Source organism: Aquila chrysaetos, chromosome 2, assembly GCF_900496995.4.
Source record: "Aquila chrysaetos chrysaetos chromosome 2, bAquChr1.4, whole genome shotgun sequence".
Classification (NCBI taxonomy): domain Eukaryota; kingdom Metazoa; phylum Chordata; class Aves; order Accipitriformes; family Accipitridae; genus Aquila; species Aquila chrysaetos.
This window is the reverse complement of record NC_044005.1, coordinates 24,414,155-24,426,888: the sequence shown is the minus strand read 5'-3', so window position 1 is coordinate 24,426,888 and position 12,734 is coordinate 24,414,155. Positions and strand designations below refer to the sequence as shown.

The 12,734-nt window shown below is 39.6% G+C and overlaps 1 protein-coding gene across 48 annotated transcripts in view; it reads left to right on the top strand.

The window, feature by feature from the left end:
• Positions 1-12,734, top strand: part of NRXN3 (neurexin 3) — a 1,038,943-nt gene that overhangs the window by 991,860 nt on the left and 34,349 nt on the right. For 31 of the 48 annotated variants that reach the window (XM_030007358.2, XM_030007348.2, XM_030007346.2 and 28 more), the window contains one exon: positions 6,330-6,414. In XM_030007358.2, the coding sequence (XP_029863218.1) occupies positions 6,330-6,414 (85 nt within the window). The remainder of the gene's footprint in view (positions 1-6,329; positions 6,415-12,734) is intronic. The other 17 variants (XM_030007362.2, XM_030007356.2, XM_030007364.2 and 14 more) reach the window with 1 other exon arrangement.

The following is a 12,734-nucleotide window of genomic DNA, read 5'->3' as shown; positions in this document are numbered from 1 at the left end:
GGCAAACACAACCTCAGCACCAGTGTGTGGGGGTGCAAACGGATTGCATATCTTTGTGGCTGTGTCTGTGCCGTGATAAGAAAATACATGTTGTACTATCCAGTGCTAATGGGTTGGAGAGGATTAATATCCTTTAGCAACAGATAGTAGTTCCAGGACTCTCCTTAAAAGTTTATACAGTCCCAAATTGCAGCCTCTTTTATAATACCTTATTATGTTTTTTGCAACATTTTTAATATTTTCCCATTTGTATGGAGATTCTTTCTATCTGTATGTAAGAGCTTGAATTTGTCCAGGCTTAGTCTCTCAGGTCTGCTATACTGTAATGACCTCCAGGGTATTTTGCAAATAAAGATTAAACAGAAAGTGAGAAACAAACATAAGGTGTAGAAAGGACAGATGAAGGATTCCCATTTAATTGGAATAAGGTGAACAGGATGCAAGTTCTTTAAAAAGCCCAGTTAGCAAAGTACACAAGGTTGAGGTATTCAAGCTAGAAATGACACCTAATGAGACAGACATTTCCTCTGCTATCTTCTTTTGACAAGGCAGCAAATGCCTTGAGCCTGTTCTTTGCTGAGAAACATCTTGGTTTCTGGAAGACAGAACAACATCACTAACATTTTGCCGTTCTGGGGGAGCCTTCATACTGTATGCTGTTATGCATAGAAGACAGTATGTTGTCCATATTCCATAATAAATTTGAGATATTTAGAAAATACAGCAGTATGGGAGCAGCGGAGGGAGTCAAGTCGTCAGATTTAAGAAAAGTTTGTTGAGTTTCACCTCTGTGCATTTTAAGTGTGAAAGGCAAATGCACTGCTCAGATTAATACAACTGTATTTCTCCACTGTTGGGAAGATATTTGTGCCTGGCATTTTGTGGTGGTCGTATTTCAAGAAGGATTGTAAATTGTGGTTCCTTGGGGGCAAAGAGATTTACGCTTCTCTCACAACAAAGCATTAAGTGTTGCTTTTCAAATGACGGTGTTGAATTGGAAGTAATGTGCACAGTGTGCAGAAGAGTTTCAAACAAAAGGCAGGTAGGAAAATTGAATCCTACTTTACCGAGTGAAGCGACTGCCAAGTATATACTTCTGGAGGAATTTGTCTGGGGTTTGAATTTATGGGTCCTTGTCTTTTCTCTCCCACTAGAGGTGAGAACTCCATCATTCTTGGGTGTGTTATTTATAATTTCATAAAGCTGTTCTGTGACAGGACTTATTTTACTCAGCATGCTTAATCTTTCTCAAATAATGGTGCACCCAAAGAGCAAGGTGTCAAAAAAACTTTGCAGTTGGGAAAAGGAAGATTCAGCACCTGCCATTTTGTGTAGAACAAAGGAGCAAAGGTTGTGGATCTGACACATAAAATAGGGCTTTGGGCGCTTGGAAGATTGGACAGGAATGGAGTCATCTTGAGCAGGTCTTGCCACGCCATCTCAACTTCCGTTGCGCTTTACATCCCACACCAGTATGTACAGTGTAATGAACAAAGATGTAGAACCATCACCAGGGCAAGATTGAAGAGGCCCTCAGAGTGAATAATTAGGAGGAGGTGATTACAGAACTAGTAATTCATGGAAAGGAATGGGGAGCCAATTCAGTGAAATTGAAAGAATTTGAAGGTAAATATGCTCATAAATCCTCCAGGGTGGACTCAGAGTTTAGCACTTTCTCCTCCCTGGTTTTATTCCAAGGCAATTTCATTAAACACTAGAGAGAGGGAGAGAAAAAATAATAATATAAATGCCATAAAAAATCTTTCAGAGGAAGGAATAAAAAGGGTTCCTGCCAGAGAGAGATTTTATTGAAAGTTATTATAATACCTATCTTTAGTTTTATGGCCTTTAATACAGGGCCAAGTAATTTCAAAGCTGGGATTCTTTAAAAATGAAATACATATTTTAAAATAGTGTAGTATGAATTATTATTTTTAATATAGAATTTAGCTAATATATGGAATGGAAAAATATTTTCTCTCCCATGTTCTTTCCAGTGAAAACACAAACATCATTTCCATCGTAGCATACAGAGAAGTTTCATTACTATCATGTTGCCTGTACATAAGAATGTTTAGCATTTACCACCTCTAGATCACTGGGCAGACACTAAAGAATTAACCCATTTACCTCCCCTGGGGCCAACGGGTGAGTATAATCAGCCCCATTTCAAAAATGGGGAAAGGGAACCAGAAATGGAATAGCTGGTTTTGCTTACTGCCTCATAGTGAGCCATTTCTGATGAGAAGAAATTATGTTGGTGGGGAGATTTCTGGGGTTGCTGCTCACTAGCCTCTCCTGTCTTGCGGAAGCAGCAAGTTTAATAATCATGCAGTGAAAATTCTCAGCTCCAGGAGGGTTTTGAAAGGTACAGATTCCAGTTACAAGAAGTTATGGTCTTCTGGAGGTTTCCTCGACTGTTTCTGTGGTCAGGAATTTGCTGCTGTTTCTCACTGAAATAGCTTTATTCCTTTGGGATGATTCAGATGTTGGTATCTGAGCAGAAGGTGCATGGAAAACCAATATGTGATGGGACTAGAAAATCAGTTAGTGATGAATTGTGATGGAAAGTACTGAGATTAAAAATACAAGATAGGAAATGGCAAGACAGATTAGTGTACTTATCTTTTCTGTGGTTTCTAGAGATCTTGTTAATGACCTTGACTCAAGCCTAACACCACTTCTGGAGGTTTTTCTTTTTTTCTAACCCTCATTTTTATACTTACAAAATCAGCAGCATGGGACAAACAGCAATCACAGAGCAAGAAAAACTGGACTATCAGGAGAAATCACATGCAGTGAAGAAAAGGACAGAGATTAATTGATAGAATCAGATGGGGAACCACTCATGAAAAAGTGCAGATACAGGTCAGAGTTAGCAGGGTTGGAGAGTATTGCACATCACACATTTGCATTTTGTCTGAGTCTGGCTGACTGTGCGCTTCTCCATTCAGAAGCAACACAAGCTGCATCAGGACTTTATAGAAGGAAAGCTAGAACACCTATGTAAGAGTACAGCATAAATATGTTGCATGTGCTGTCTTTAAGCTGCTTATTAGATGGGAAATTGATCAAGAAGATAAAAAAGAGCCAGGCTTTATGACTTTTCAGCTTCTGCTCAGAACTCATCTTGGCTTCAAAATTCTTCATCCCGCAGTGTTCAGGAACTGTCACACATGAGAGTGGCTGAGAGGCCACAGAGGCTCACCTCGCCCAGCACCCCGCTGCTGGCCCTGGCCATGCATGGGGCTCTGGGGAGAGAGTCCTGAACAGGACAATGCAAAGAGTGATACTTCTTTGGTCTCCAGTGTCAGTGGCACAGGGACTTCCCAAACTAAGTATGGGGTATTTAATAGCTCTGGCTGGATGTTTTTACCTTTAATTTGGCCGATAACTTCCAAAATGCATCTAAACCTTTATTACCTACCAGTACCCTGTTGCAAGGAGTTCCCCAGTTAAAAAAAAAAAAAAAAGGTGTAAATTGTGTAAAGAAATATCACCTGTTTTTTTCTGGGCATGCTATCTTTCTGGTTTTCTATGATGCCTCTAATAAGCAAGAGGGAAAAAAAAGAGTTATAAAGGAACGCCTTCTTCTTTACAAATACTGACTCACATTGTCAATTCACTTGGATCTGAATCCAAGTTAATGTTGCACGAAGCCCTTAGATATGAGCAAGTAAGTGGGTAAGTGGATAGGTATGGCAGCTGATAAGTGACAACCACACATTGTTATAATTCTTATGTTTATTTCCTACTTGAAGCAAATCATCACTATTCTTCTATGAGACCCTACATGTGAATTGTCAGACCTTCAACTAAGAGCAAAATCCACATGCTCTAAATTCAACCTGGAAATCACAACTGATTGCCAGTGTCTTAGCACTGTCTGAGCAAGGTCTTCTAGTACTAATGGATAATTTATTCTTTATTCACAGTGCTATTCTTAACACTCTTTTACAAGTACTTTAGACAACTGTAATATAAATCTCCAGTTTCACTAGCTACATTTCACCTGCTTAAAAAATTTCTTGCGGTATAGTTTTGTTGACTTATTGTGCTAAATTACTTTACAGTGGTGAAATTAAAAACTAATATCTTCTACCCAGGGACAGCTGCATTTCACTGTTGGAGGATGTGATCAGTGTTTATATAAGTTATAAAGTGATTTGGTGTCCTTTGGGATAAATAGTGCTTTATAAAATATATGTGACAGGACCAGAAGAATTGTAGAAAGTAAATTTATATTTTATGCATTCCTCCTTTCTTGACCTCTCACTGAACAGACAAACTTTTAAAGCCAGCTTGTTTTAAGAGAGAAGTCACCAGGATTTCAACAGTGTTCTTCCACTTTCTATGACTGAAAGAAGATGCTAAATATGACCTTAGCGTGTAAGGCACGAAATTGCTTTGTACATGTTACCTCCAGTTCCTTTTAATCTTGCCTTCTCACTTGAGGCAAGATTGTGAAAGTATTTAATGAAAGTATTTAAGCATGAGACTATGGCAAGATTGCATACTACAAAACGTTGCCAAATGGCAATGCTGGGTAAGACCGAGTAACACATACGCTAAGGATTCCCTTACTTCATGGCTGTTTTTTACAGATACCCTATTTTTATAACTTTTATTTACAACGAACCTATCCTATTTTTCTGTCTTGGCTCACTCTAAGCCACTGAAATCAAGAGTGAAGGAACGTTGTGTTCAGTCTGATCTTTCTGACTGACTGCTTGCTTCTGTTTTTTTCCTTAGCTCAAATACAAACAGAGGGAGAGAGCAAGGAACTTCTGGCAGGGGACAGAGGGACTTGATAGTGTTAGGACCACAGGAGGCTAAAGAAAAGGCTGAGACCTCAGAACACTTATGCAAATAGAAGAGGGAGCATGTTGGAGACAGCCATAGCAGGCATAGGAATGTAAAGGAGACCTTATTTAAAGCTGGAGAGTCTTTTTTCAGGAATAAGGATTTGGAAGGCTTCTCATGATGTGAGATTCACAGGAATATTCACCTGGAGTACTAAAGTACAGTGTACTGAAGTACAGCTGCCCTGCTCCTGAGGAGCTGAGATTTCAGCAATGCTTCCTGCCTGGTGAGGAACATTTTAGTTGTTTTGTTTCAGGAGTCATCCCACTGATCCTACAGCTCAGCAGAATAGGCCGCTCTCCACAAGGAAATGTTGTTAGGGGAGACAATTTCAGCAGAAGCCATGGTCTGAGCTGATGCTGCTGAGCTAGGGTAATTTTGTACTGCATGCAGGAACGTTACAACCTGTGTCCAGAGGCTGCCACAGACTCTCCCTAATGGTCTGCATTACTAATTCAACTAATTGCAGCAATTACGGGCAGGAGATGCTGCTGGGAAGAGATGCCACTACACTTCTCTCTAACATGCTGCAGTACATGCTGCTCATTAATTAGACCAGCAGGGAAAAAAAAAAAAAAAAGAAAGAAAGAAAGAAAATATCACCAGCTGGAAATGCAAAGGAATGTGCTGAAACCTGTAAGGGCCGTGAACAGTCACAGTTTGGTTTAAGCCTTTCAGAACCAGATTTTCCAGCCTGTCAGCCCCGTCACAGCCACATCCCTGTTGACTTGGCAAGCAAGTAGATGAGGTTGCATGTTGGCCATACCTGACACAAGCAGCAGTTCTTCATCGTGCAACAAATGGGTTGCATAGATATTTACTATCTGGGTAAATACAAAGGATTCCCAGCCCAAGAGGTGCATTAGCAGAGCAGGAATTACCTCTGCCTCAGTGAGAGTACTGCTCGCTGCCTGGGTGATGCATATTATCTATCTTCTACATTTTTCTTTACATTTTTCTTTGCAGAAAGCATGTTCAGCCTGAACATGCCTCATATGGTAAGTCTCTCAGTAAGTGCCTTCTGGCTGGCCCTACATGGTATTGGTATTTATTGAGGAGCCCAGCACGTTCCAACCGGACACATCTACTTTGGCTGTCGGAGGACGGTTTGCCAGCCTAGCAGGTGTCGTAGCCCCCTGTACTTACTGTGTTCAACAGCACAGTGCGATCCGCTTGCTAACCTAAACAGCCCGGCAGGCACACTGCACCTGTGCACACCTGAAATATTCAACAGCACAGGATAAGCACTGTTCCTTCAACAGGAGACTCTGGCTCCATGGAGGGCACATTTACACAAGCATATCTGGAATGCTTGGTACAAGTTAAATATTTCAAAAGTTGCAATTCTGAAACATTTTTTTTTCTAGGATACTTAGCTGCCTCTGTAACAGCCTCTTGACTTTCAAGTATCTTATTTTTTTTTTTCTTCTGTTCTTTTTCCTTCATTCCTTTCCTTCACATGCCAGACAACAGATGACATCGTTTCATCAGCTGAATGTTCCAGTGATGATGAAGATTTCATTGACTGTGAGCCCAGTACAGGTAAGTCAGGTCAGTCTTGTTTTGCTTGCTTTCTGATTTCATTTGCAAAAAACAATGCATACATATATTTATATGTGTGTGAAGGTATACATATATAATTATATATGTATATATATGTGTGTATATGTATATATATATATATACACTTATGTATATATACACTCTATATAAAATAAAAAATATACAGCCAAGCATCAGATCCCATGGACTTGGCAACAACAAAACACAGATACGTAGTCACTATTTGGTTCATATAAAGTTGTTTGCATGGAAAGCCAAGCTTCCTGGAAGTGATCCCAGCTAATTAATAGTTACATGTTTGTAGCAGTTACTTCACTGACACAGTGGGAAAGGAAAATTATCAATGTGGCATGTGATGAATAATAAAGATTTATGAAGTGGGGAGGGTGAATGTTTGAAAAACAAGAGAGACACAAAAGTGAAGCAATAATGGGTTATTAGCATTGTTTAATCTTTGTTAATTGCTCCGAAGATGGACTGTAAAAGGATACATTTGTCCATGGGATTTTGAATACAGTTAACATGGTAATATATTTATACTAATTTTGTTTCCTGTGAGCCCAAAGAAATTGGGAAGCACCAAAACATAGTTTGAACATAACAAAATTAGTAGTAATTCTTGCCCTGTTATCTGCAGTGATGCTTCAAAATGTATCCATTAAAGAGTCAGAAGGACTGGCCATGTGGAACTGACTCAACTTCTCCCTTTCAGATACATTTTGATAAATTGATGGCTTTTCTTTCTGGTGAGATATATGATGTGATATCCAGCAGGCAACTGCAGTCTGTTTTATTTCTTACAGGCTTTTTCAAGTCTTCTTTTTTGAGGCTTGCCATGAGTTAAGCATTTCTATAATAGAGAACAGACATCATCGAATTTCTGTGTACATTTAAATGAAAAAGAAGGAGTTTGGTTAGAATTTTTTGTCCTTAAAAGTGAAACATATAAATAGTTTAGGGTTCTTGGGTCTGGGTTTTTTTGTTTGCTTTGTTTTGTTTGTTTCTGCTTTGTTTTATTTGGGATGATTTTTTTTTTTCTTTAAAAAAATCCCAGGAAAGCATTATAAATGTTCTGATTCTAGTTTCCTGAAGCTATTTGAGTAATACAATAATAATAAAATTCACCCAAGGCTAGTGCTTTCATATTTCTTTTCAATTCGTCATGCTGTACCTGCATTTTTTGGTAGAACTTGGTCCTGCAGTAACCTGAGATTGCCATTGCCTTGTAGCTGGGAACTTCCACCCATACTCTTGACTTGCCTGTCATGACAGGGAAGGCAGTGACACAACGACTGATGCTAACAGATAGCTCAGCCTACTCCCATCTCTTTTTTCACAAATCTCTATGAGTTTTTCAACTCCCCATCTGGCAGAAAAGCAGTCCAAATAATACTATATTGTGAAGCATAAACAGTGTGGGTACTGAGATTTTTAAATAAAGGTAGCAATGAAATGCCAGCACAGTGATTATCATGAAAGTGAGGCATGAGATTAATAGGACTGTGCTAAAAGGACTAATGTACCACAACTGATATGCAAGTGAATGGATAGGAATCATTTCATTAAAGCTTCACTAATATTTCAAGACTTTTTTTTGTTTTTAATTCTGATTGCCAAGTGTTTCAATTAAAGGAGGAAACGAGATCTTTATCAGAGTCCTCCTCTTGTACATTATTGTTGTTTATGTTTCAATGCAGAAATCACAATTACTTCAATGGCTAGAAATTGTAATAGCAATGTTTACTGCAAGTGGAAAAATCAAAGTTTGATGAGGAATTTGGTAAACCAGGATGTTTAGCATGAAAATTCAGAGTGCTTTAAAACAACATTTCCGGACTAAAAGTATGTCTTTCCTGACACAGTTAGAAATCTAATGCTACAAACAGGTACAAACTGGATTTGTAAAAATTACTTGCCTTTGAAAATCCTGCTAAGCATTACAGTTGGCAGCTATAAATGCCTACAGACATTTGAATATCTGCTGTGTAAAATAATATAATTTGCTGAAGGTACTCTCCTGAACTACTAGACATCTCTTGAAAATTCCATCCAGTATCTTTTATTGTACCCTTCTCCTCCTTCATAGGATGGTGGTCCGTATGAGCCACTGAAATCTGAATCTTTTCTTAGGAATTACTGTACAATTGAGAATAAAAGTTAGCCCAATTATGTGTAAAAAAAAGTCTCCCAGATGGTCCTTGCTGATGAAATTTACACTTCCAGATTTTGAGGTTTCCTGCTCTCAGAGGTGCTGATGTACAAAGTCACCAGAAGAAGGAGGGATATGCAGGTCCTTTTGCCTCTAAAAGCATAAACTTAGCTCATTCCATCATAATAAGAAGGAAAAGTAACATGTTTGTGGTGCTCATCATTTAGGTTTCTTTGTCTATCTTAATTGTCTTCATTCCCAGTGCATCCAGGGAAGGTAGAATGGTATGCCAGTATCAAGGCACTCACGCAGCCCATTCCACTCTGGAACACTAAAGCAATCTGAGCCAGCTTATCAAAATCCAGTGGTGCTGGCTTGGCTGAGCAGATATGTTTGCCTTTACACTTCACCAGCCAAGTCAGGATTCTGGCCACACCAAGATCTGGTAGTTAAATGTGTACATCGAGGAAAGAAAAGATCTGGATTATCTTTCTTGTATTTTCTAGTGTGTGGGTTTGCATTTTTTAACTGTAATTTTTTTTTTTTTTAAACTGGGCCCATTTGAAGTTGCTTCATCCTGTTCTGTTGACAGGTCAGTGTATTTTACACTGCCTTCTGGCTTGCCTGATCCCTTTTGCAGCAAATTGAAAATTAAATGACCTAACCCAGCGCAGGCTCCCTTTTGCTGCTCTGATAATGTGTAGCTTTTAAAGCTCTTGAATTTCTGCCAAATGCCAGGACTTGGCCTTCCATCACCCTTGGTGCCATGGTCCAGTAATGCAAAGGTTACTGAACTCACTGCTGCAGCTGTGAGATATGATATACATCTCTATGAACCTGCTGTGCAATAACCAAGACAAGGGCAGCAGGGAGTGTTGCCTCGCAAATCAAAAGCTTTCAGCTTTCATATGGGTCAGAATCAAATCCCAAGATCTAAATATATTACTTTGGTCTTGGTCCTGGATCAGAGGCAGTACCCTGCAGAGTCCTTTTGAAGACTTTGGTTTTGGTGGACTCAAAGATAGTTCAAAAGAGAGAAAATCATGTTCTCTTTGAGGCTAAATATCGCATGAGAACCATTTGCAAGGTCTTATTGCCACATAACTCTGATTGTCTATTGAATCCAAGACCTGAATCTCAGTAAGCATGTGATCCGCATCTGGACACCTGCTTCTCTTTAAAAGAAGATGGTGTAAAGGCAATTTCTTCACTCCGCTCCCCTCAGGATTTTCCTGGCTAGCTTGACACACTCACTGCAGCAGTCTGGCTAGCACTCTGTGCCCCTCCTCCAAAAGTGATTTCTGCTGGGATTTCTGTAGATCCCCTTGTTTAGAAACCAGGAGCTGTCACAGGACCTGTCCTGACTGAGGTAGCCTACAGGCATCCCCTGTAGACACATATGTATGCTTAAGAAATTATTCTAACAAGTTGTGGCAATGACAGCTGTGAATCCAAAACCTATTTCTATTTTACATAATGAAAATGAAGCCATTGCAGGTTCAGGGATAAAAAATACTTGCTATTCGTCTTATAGCAGACAAGCCCAGATACCCTTAGATCTCTAGATCTCCCAGAATGGCTTACTGTAAATGATACAGAGGGCATAAGACTGTTCATCTGCCCTGAAGAAACATTTACTTAGTCGAAAGCAGTCCCTCTCTTATGTCTATGGAAATGTCGCTTGTCCCAGTACATGTTCAAAAACCTTCTGGTTTTTGTGCTAGAAACATGATGCTTTTCTCTGGTATAAGTACAGGACTCTCTTCTGGCCTGTTGTGGGGAGATCTGAGGCTCAAATATTCAAGTGCCTCAAAGCTGAAGCCAGGGTTCTGACTCTGTGCTTTTGAACACAGCTCTGTGGTGTTGTTTTGGTCACTCAGCCACTCTCAGAGGATGAAAGATTTGTAAGCGAAATATCTTTACCCCTAACTAGGAAGCACTGTGCCAGCATGAAAAAAGAAAGCATATATCTCTTTCCAGTCAAATGAGGAGCACCCCTACAATCTGATCTTATTGACTTCAAAGCCTTGAGGATTATAGTTATGCTTTCCTGACAGCAGCTGCTGGTGTCTCCTCATACCATTTCCCTTGTTCCCGTTTAAGCATGTCCGTTAGTGCAGTGCTCTGGCACCAGGCAGGCTGGATGCTGGTGGCTGGGCAGCTGGTTGGGATCTTAGCCCAAGCTGCTCATTGCACTACTCAAAACAGTAAGGCCCAAATGCTCACCAGTTAGCCTGAAGACCATAATGCAACCTCTCGCAATGGTCTGTAGGGCTTAATCCTAGCTTCCTGGCTTGACACAGCCCATGTTTCTTCCCTGGTGCAGTTGCCAGCTTTCCCTTCCTATCAGCCCAACAATTTCCTAGGTGATTTTTTTCCAGAGAAATTTATTCTGTGTTTCCCAAAAGGCGTCATATGTCATAAGGTTGGTGTTGTCTAACCAGACTGGGAAACCTTTCCCATGAGGGACTGAAGGCAGCAATAGAGATATCAAAATCTACAGTTCTTTGCACTGAAAGTTGCACAGTATCTTGTAGCATATACCCATACACAGAAGACACATATCCTACAGGTATGGTGCCTGTATCTATAATTTACTGGCCTGTACCCATCCACTTCAGGCTCCTGATTTATGGGCTAGGACAATCAAGCTTCCACCCATGTAAGCTGCAGAACCGGGTACCTGCAGGCTGCCCGGGTCAGAGATTTATTTGCAGAAAACAAGCAGAATCTCTTCCAAGAGTCTAGAAGCAGCCAGCACAGTACAAAAAGCAGTATGCTGGAAGTGAAGAAACATTGACTGAAGAAACCAAGAGAAGTGCTGATTTGGCTCTTGTCCTCCATAAACTGCATCAACCTTCTTGAAGCACCCAGGGAATTTTCATTGCTCTCCTCAGAGAAACATCCCCCACAAATCCAGTGCCCAGTTCCCTCCAGTCTCTCCCTCTGTCAAGCAGGAGTTCTGCTCTGTTTCTCATGCTGCGAACAAGAAATAGCTTTTAAAGTGGGACGCATGCCTCAGTATACACAAAGAATTAGGCTTCCCATCTCACAGGCTGAATACCATACGGACCCAAAGGAAGGGGATTGATCCGTGGCACTTCTCAGGGTGTAATAGCATCACTTGTTTGATGGAATTTCCTAGCTACAGTCTTATGGCCAAAACAAAACCAAATGAACAAGTTTTACTAATCAATCATGCAGATGACTTATAGGAATTTTTGTTTTCTTTTTTTATATTAGGAATTTATACTGAGTTTGGTTTTCAGCATATTGATCTTTTTTCCTATGTAAGCTCCAAAGGCCCCACCCATGAGGATATTTTATCTATATATGCATATATACACAGTGTGCATATATATTTATATGTGTATAAGCTAAAGTAATAAATGACCAGTATCAGCAGTAGTCCCTATCATCCAATCACATGTTTACACAGAAATTCATGCCTTCATCTAACCCTGGCATCCGCTGGCGTGGCCAGATGCATGATATTGTTATTTCTTGGTGAACAAAGCACGTTAATTTATTTTTTGTTAGAGTTTTTTCTTTCTTCCTTTTATTGATTTGTTTACTTTTAATTGATAGTTTCATCTACCAATTAGTCTTGGGGTAGGGTGGGGCAGGGAGAATAAAAAAATTATACAGGTATATCCATCGATATGTACACACATACTCCGTGTATATATAGATAGATATATACATTGTATATATTTGAAGAACATTTTCTGTCGTTTCACCTCATCTTGTGCCGCATGAATTTTTGGTGATTGATATTTTAGTTTCTTTTGTATTTCTTTCCCTTTTTTTTGGCTCGTACTGGTGCCATACCGCTACTTTATGATTTTTAAAATCATTGCTGTACTTTTCAATTTATATTTTTGGAGTTCTTCCAACAAAATAATGGTTTAATCATCTCAAGAAAGAGATATAGATCTGCAAACCAATAAAGGCAACAAAATCTTTTCTTGCCATCCTTAAGAAATCCACATTTTCAGACATCCCAAGAAAGTTGTGTACAAAAGAATGAAGATTCTTACCCCTCCTTTCTTTTTATTTTCTCTTCTCCCAACTTTTTTTTAAACTTCTGCAAAGTCTCTATCCCGTCTTTTCCCTTTCCCCCCTTTTTTTAATTGAGTTCAGAGAAAAAAACACCCAG